At 47.1% G+C, this 7,764-nt stretch overlaps 1 protein-coding gene across 1 annotated transcript in view; it reads left to right on the top strand.

Annotated features, from left to right (window-relative positions):
• The window catches only part of CHGB (chromogranin B), a 17,347-nt gene extending 14,136 nt beyond the window's left edge, over positions 1–3,211 (top strand). Inside the window, exons 5-6 of the mRNA XM_006162830.3 lie at positions 17–1,485; positions 2,862–3,211. Coding sequence (XP_006162892.1) covers positions 17–1,485; positions 2,862–2,939 — 1,547 coding nt within the window. The 3' untranslated portion in view covers positions 2,940–3,211. The remainder of the gene's footprint in view (positions 1–16; positions 1,486–2,861) is intronic.
• Positions 3,212–7,764: the final 4,553 nt, after the last annotated feature.

Genomic DNA, 7,764 nt, shown 5'->3' with positions numbered 1-7,764 from the left:
TCATTCCATTGGTAGATAAAGAGTGAGGGGAAGGATAAGGAGGAAGAAGAAGGAGAGAACCATCAGAAAAGGAAGCCTGAGGAAGACAGCAGTGAAGAGAAACACAAAACACAGGAAGAGCTAGGAGAGACACAAAACGCCTTTGTTAACAAAAGAAACCAGGCTGCCTCTAAGAACGATGAAGAGTCGGAGGCCAGGTCTACCGGGCGCTTTGCTGGGCACTCTGAGGAGAGAACACACAGCAAAGAGAAGAGTAGCCAGGAGAGTGGTGAGGAGACAGTGAGCCAGGAGAGCCACCCCCAAGAGTCGAAAAGCCAGTCCCGGAGCCAAGAATCTGAGGAAAGTGAGGAAGACACTGCCTCAGAGGTGGCCAAACGGTTCATGAGACCCAGACACCACCACGGGAGGAGCAGGCCTGACAGGTCCTCTCAAGAAGGGAATCCTCCCTCTCAGGAGGTGGGACACCACCTTGAGGAATCTGAGGCGTCACATGTGGGCATGGCCAGTTTAGGGGAAAAGAAGGACCACCATGCAACCCACTCCAAGGCTGCAGAGGAAGAACCTGAGTATGGAGATGTGAGGAGTTACCCGGGTGTCCAGACACCAGAGGACATGGAGGGGGAACCATACGGGGGACGAGGAAGCGAGGAGTACAGGGCTCCAAGGCCTCATGGTGAGAAGGGCCCTGAGAAGGAGGACAAGAGAAACCGTCCCAGCTCAGAGCTGGACAACATGGTCCACAGGTATAGTGAAGAAAGCGAGGAAGACAGGGGCCATGAGGGAGGAAAGGGACGCCATCACAGTGGCAGGGGAGGGGACCAGAGTGCCTATGCCTCTTCTGATGGCAGAGATGAGAAGAGGTTCCTGGGTGAAGGATACCACCAAGTTCAAGAAAGCCGAACGGACAAGGCAAGGAGACACCCGCAAGGTGAATGGAAAGAACAGGACAGAAATTACCTCAACTATGGTGAGGAGGGCACCCTGGGGAAGTGGCAACTGCCGGAAGACCTCCAAGACACTCAAGAAAACAGGGAAGAAGCGAGGTATGCCCCCCATCACTCTGCTGAGAAGAGGAAGCGACTAGGGGAGCTGTTCAACCCATACTTTGACCCTCTCCAGTGGAAGAGCAGCCGTTTTGAGAGAAGAGACAACATGGATGACAATTTGCTTGAGGGTGAAGAGGAAAATGGGCTGACCTTGAATGAGAAGAATTTCTTCCCAGAATATAACTATGACTGGTGGGAGAAAAAGCCTGTCTCGGAGGATGTGAATTGGGGATATGAGAAGAGAAACTTTGCCAGAGCCCCCAAACTGGACCTGAAGAGGCAGTATGATGGAGTGGCTGAACTTGACCAGCTTCTCCACTACAGGAAGAAGTCGGCTGAATTCCCTGACTTCTATGATGCGGAGGAGCAGATGAGCCCACGCCACGAGGCAGAAGATGAAAAGGACAGGGCCAAGCAGAGAGTTCTGACAGAGGAAGAGGTATGGGGTAGGGGTGGGGGAGGGGGGAAGGAGGGGCGCTTTTGTTTAAAACTAACTTAGGATGGTCAATTTTAGTATGTTATGTTCAAGATTGTCCAATAATGGGGAGGCATGGGTGGGAATTAATCACCATAAGAATGTGGCACTAGAAGGCGACCAGTGGGTGGGCATAATGGTTATATTGCTGGACTCCCTTATAGTAGACTGCAGTTCGAATCCTGGACCTGGCGGCTTAAAACTCACGTCAGGTGCATGTGTGTGCATACCCGAAATCCTGAGAGAATGGAGAAGGGATTGCAGTGTGGCCATTCCCCCCTGGGGAGTGATTTCTCACTTTCTGTTTGTCTCTCTGGTGAGCACATGCACCCTATAGTAAAAATATAAAAAGAAAAGGAAAAAAAAAAAAGAATGTAGCCCTAGTAACAGAGTGGAGACCACCTCTGGGGTTGATTGCACCTACCATCCGGCGATTGTCCACATCCCTGCCCACTTCCCTCCTGCAAAGCTTCTCAACCTTGGTTGTCCAGTGTAACCACATGGAGAGTTTTTAAATTATTGTATCTAGGAGTTAGCTCTAATTCTGTCTAATTAGTACTGGGTGTTGCCTGGGCATCAGGATGTTTTTCCCCCTTTGGTTTTTGCTATAGACTATGTGCACTCACCAGCAAGAGAGAGAGAGAGAGTAAAAAATCACCACCCCTCTCAGGGAGGATGACCATGCTATAATACCTTCTCCACTCTGCTCTTGGGATTTTGGCCTGGTGTGAATCTCAAGCCACCAGGTCTGGGTCCAGGACCGGATCCACGAAGCTGCCATGTGGGACCAAGCACTTTGACCTCCACACCACCTATTGGCCCCATGTGAGGATTTATTTAAAACTCCCAGATGATTCCAGTATTCAGCCAAGGTTGGCGACCACCGTCCTGTCTTCCCCTTGGCTATCTGACTGCTCATCACTGTCTCCCAGAGTAAGAGAACAGGTGATAAGAAATTAGTTGCTTTGATCAATCCTTATTTATACCCTACTAAAGCCAGAAGTTTACATGTGAGAAAGGTCACCTCTTCAGAGCTGTACTTACCCAGAGGTTTTTTCCTCACTTTGATTACGTAGGTCGGTGCTTTTCAGCCTTGAGTGTGCATCAGAATTGTAAGGAATTGCTGGACCCTGGAGTTGGGACTGGGTGGGACCTAAGAGTCAGCATTTCTGACAAGTTCCTTGATGCTGGTGAAGCGGGTGCTACTGGTTAGGGGACCACACTTTGAGAACCGTTGACGGACTCATGTCAACCTTCCCCTTTCTATCAATATTCTTTCAAACTACAGCAAAATCAATTGACCCCAGACCTCATGCCTCTGCTTTTCTGTATTTTTTCAGGAAAAAGAACTTGAAAACTTGGCTGCGATGGATTTGGAACTACAGAAAATAGCTGAGAAGTTCAGCCAAAGGGGCTGATGGTTGTTGAAGCAATGGGCAGTTTTTAGAAGCGGCCCTCCTGTTATCTATTTTCCACTTCCCACGTCTCTGAAAGATGTCATTCATTTACCTAAAGGCAGAAAGTAGACTCTACTAGTCATTAAATGTTTGACACAACTGGAAATGTCTTTAGTTATTGCCAGAATGCTATGGAAAACTATGAGTAACATGACTTGCAGCATATCCTTTCTTGCAAAATAAATATATTAACATGCTTGTGATGATGACTGTGCTATCTTTGAAACAAATGTGTCTCAGTTTGAAATAATAAAAGATTCACCTGAGACCTCAAACTTCATTGTTCTAGCTTCCTTTGGACTACATAGGAGGAATATGATTTTGAAGTCCTTTTGTTAATTTTTGAAAGATGGCACTGGGATTTGTTGGTCTTTGGGGTCCGTTTTTAAAAAATAACCTTTTGAAGTAAAAGAAGGTGCAGGACATAGAAAGAAAGGCATTAGAAAAAGACATCTGTTCCTCAGGACTGAGAGAGGTTAAACAGGCTTAAAAACCAGTTTTAAAAACAGTCATAAAATTGTGCTTTAAAAATCCTATTATCAAGCCAGTGGCATGGCCAATCCTGTGGTTCAAGTCCTGTAGCTGGCAGCTTAAAAAACACACTGAGGGACCAGCGGTTAGCATAATGGCTATGTCGCTGAACTCCCATGTAGTCAACCGCAGTTTAAGTCCCGGACCTGGTGGCTTAAACTCACACTGGGCGCGTGTGCATGTGTGCCCAAGATCCTGAGAGGAGAATGGAGGAGAAGGGATTGCGGTGTGACCATCCCCCCTGGGGGGGATTTCTCGCATTCTATCTGTCTGTCTGTCTTTCTGGCGAGCGCACGTGCCCTATAGCAAAAACCTCTCAAAAAAAAAAAAAAAAAAAAAAAAAGGAAAACACGCCGAGTGTGTGTGTATGTGTGACTAAAATCCCAAAGGGAGGAAGAAATGGAGAAGAGATTGCAGCGTGGCCATTCCCCACAGAGGGAAGAGAGTGCTTTCTCACTTTCTTTCTCTCTCTCTTTCTCCAAGAAGCACATACACACTTTGGCAACATTTTTTTAAAAATCATAATTATTTGGAGAGCTCTAGGAATGGCCAAAGACCATTTTTCAGAGCTGAGAAGAAAACCTGGAAAATGGAAAAACTCTGGATTGGGAGTCAGAACATCTGGCCTGTCTAGACTGATCCAGAACTCTGCTTCTGTTACTAAATAGCTGTGTGATTTGGGGCAAGTTACTTTCCCTCTCTGAACTTCAGCTTCATCAGTAAAAGAAGACTCTCCATCTCATTGGGTTGTATGAGGATCATAGGAGTTTATTCAAAACGCTCAGGGAAGTGCCTGGCATGAGGCAAAGGTGCAGGGAATGTTAGCTGCTGCCATGATCAGCCCTGCAGCTTCTTACACCAAGACAGGTGGACACTTTCCTCTCTCTCTTCTTCCTGCCATTTTGCTCCTCACCAATGGTGGGTGCTACTTGGTCGATTTTTACTGTTTTGACAGTTCGGGTGAAGAGATGTTCTCTGGGAGGTGGTGCAAATGCCCTGAGAAATCACATATGACTTTTATTTCTTTATCCAGGAAGTCCTCATTCTCCTCTTGGCTAAGTGAAGAATTACCTGTGCAAATTTTTGTTTTGTTTTGTTTTGTTTTTGAGATTTTTGCTATAGGGCATGTGCACTCCCTGGAGAGACAGACAGAAAGCAAAACATTACCCTCTGGGAGAATGGCCAAGCCATGATCGCTTTTTCCTCCATTCTTCTCTCAGGATCTTGGGCACACATGCACACATGCCTACTGTGAGGTTTAGGCCACTGGGACTTGGCCTGGGACTTGAACTACGATCGACTACATGGGACTCCAGTGATATAACCATTGTGCTATCTGCTGGTCCCTGCCTGTGCAAATTTAACCAGATTTTTTTTTCCTCTTTAGAGAGATTTTTGTTATAGAGTATGTGTGCTCACCAGAGACAGAGATACAGAAAGCAAGAAATCACCTATGTGGGGGGTGGGTATGGCCATGCCACAGTCCTTTCTCCTCCATTCTCCTCTTGGAATCTTGGGCATGCATGCACATGAGCCCAGCATGAGTTTTAAGCCGCTGGGTCCAGGACTCAAACTGCGGTTAACTACATAGGAGTCCAGCGACGTAACCATTACGCCACCTGCTGGTCCCAACCATATTCTTTTCAAACTAATCTCAGTGACATATTTTTTCCAGGCAAGTTGCAGCTTTATCTCATGGGGAGGAAGCCAAGCAGTGCTGTGAATTTGACAGCAAATTGCTCTAAACTGAGTACTTGCTTCTAGAAGCCTGCTTATTCTTTCTCTGCCTGGGGTCTTTTATTCAGGCATGAAATCATAATTGGTTGTTTGCAAAGACCAGTGTAGAGTGTTGGGGGAATAATGGTAGCTGGAGGCCACCCTCTTGGAGACTGGGGCTGGTATACAAATACTGTACCTGTTTCCTAGAGCTGCACAAAAAAGTGCTATACACTGGGTGGCTTAAAACAAGTTTATTCTCTCACAGCTCTGAAGGCCAGAAGTCCACAACTGATGTGCTGGCAGGCCCGTTCCCCCCAAAGTCTGTAGGGGGCTGGGAGGGGGGGTCTTTCCTTGCTTTGTTCTAGTTTCTGGTGGCCCCAGTCATTCCTTGGCTGGCAACTGCCATCTCTGCCTGTCTTTACTCAGCCATCCTTGCCCTGTGAGTCTCTGTCTCTGCACATGATGCTATTTTTATGACACCAGTCACACCCATCCTACACCAGGGTGACTTCTTAACTGATTACATCTGCAGTGACTCTATTTTCAAATAAGGTCACATTCTGAGGTGTTGGGGGTTGGAACTTCAACAGATCTTGTTCTGGGAACACAACCCATAACAAGGCTGGCCAGCTCCCTTCCTCAGTCCGGTACAATAACTGAGCCACATACTCCATACAGCCCCCATCTCCTGAATTCCCCAGCGAATTGCACCCCAGCTGCCACAGTGCTTAATAACCCATCCTTTGGGGCCAGCAGGTGGCATGGTGGTTAAGGGCACTAGACTCCCACATGGCCAACTGCGGTTCAAGTCCCAGGCCTGGCAGCTTGCTTTCTTGCTTTCCCTCTGTCCCTCTCTCTCTCTTGCTGTCCCTTTCTGGTCAAATTAAAATAAACAAATAAATAAAGTTAAATAAAATAGATCTTAAAAAATAGGGAACCAGCAGTTAGCATAATGGCTATGTCACTGGACTTCCATGTAGTCGACCGCGGTTCGCATCCCGGACCCGGTGACTTAAAACTCACGCCGGGCACATGTGCATGCGTGCCCAAGATCCCAAGAGGAGAATGGAGGAGAAGGGATTGCGGCATGACCATCCCCCTGGGGGGTGATTTCTCGCTTTCTATCTCTATGTCTCTGTCTGGTGAGTGCACGCGCCCTATAGCGAAAACCTCTCCAATAATAATAATAATAATGATAATGCATCAATTATTAGCTGTCTTTACCTGCCTGTCCCACTGCCTACCAGTGACCTTACCAGTATTTCCTGAAAAGATACTTCCCAAATCGACTGCCTGTCCTCAATACCTTGTATCAGGGTTGATTCTGGGTGAGGGTTGGGGCAGGGACAACCTAAGAAGCCACCCAAAGCCAAGGCTTATCTCATGATAAATAATATAACCATGGTTGTCTTGCATCCAGTTATAACTCCTTCTCTTACTAGTCCTGATGCTAGATACTGGGAAATGCCACACACACACAGACACACACACACACACACACACACACACACACACACAATGCAATATATCTGCCTTTAACACTGCAATTCATCAAATGCCGGCCTGGCAAATGACACTCCCCCCACCTATCCAGACACAGATGTGTGAGCACATGCACACAGACACACGCACACACACACACACACACACACACAGTTTGCTGACAGATTTGAGAGCAAATGACAGATGGAGCAAAGTACAGCATGGAGCCCCTCAGCGAGATGTTTCCCACAGTTTCCTCCTGGCATCCCCCTTGTCAATGTCTTGTGCACTAGCACATTTTCACCCTGCAAACACCTCAGGGCTGGGGAGTGTGTAGGCATGGATGGCCTATTAAGGATGTAAGCGACATCCAAGAGAATCCCGTTCAACCCATAACACGCAGACAGTGCAATTAGGTTTTCTGGAGATACCACCATTTCTTCAGGAAGACGTCAAGAACTATCCAGGCTACTGCTTGTTCTTCTTTTAATGAAAATACTACATTTATGTTTTTTTTTTAAAAAAAAAATCAAGTAGCCCTGGAAGGCTTTTGAGCAGTATGGATTGAATCACGTCTCCTAAAATGATATATGGAAGTCCTAACCCTGCACCTGTGAATGTTACCTTATTTGAAAATAGGGTCTCTGGAGATGCCATTGAGTTAAGAGGAGGTCATTAAGCTGGGCCCACACCTAAGACTAGTGTCTGTATGTGAAGACGAAGTTTGGACAGAGACACCCAGGAGAGAACGCCTTGTGAAGAGAGGCAAAGATCAGCATTACGCTGGTGCCAGCTGAGAAACACCTGGTCACAGAAACTGGAGGAATCAGGGAAGGATTCTCCCCTAGAACTGTCAGAGGGAGCAGAGCCCGCCCACACGTCGACTTCAGACTTCTGGCCTCCGAACTGGGAGAGAATAAATGTCTGTTGTTTTAAGCCACCGCAGTTTCTGGTGCGTTGTTACGGAACCCACCGGTATCTAATACGTGAGAAGCAAAAGGCCTTTCTCTCCTCCACTCCCAAACCCTTCTGTGGATGGGGCTACCTGTACTTA

This window comes from Tupaia chinensis, unplaced genomic scaffold, assembly GCF_000334495.1.
Source record: "Tupaia chinensis unplaced genomic scaffold, TupChi_1.0 Scaffold140845_1, whole genome shotgun sequence".
In the NCBI taxonomy this organism is placed as follows: Eukaryota; Metazoa; Chordata; class Mammalia; order Scandentia; family Tupaiidae; genus Tupaia; species Tupaia belangeri.
The sequence above is the reverse complement of the archived record's forward strand: the minus strand, read 5'-3'. Positions and strand labels throughout refer to the sequence as shown.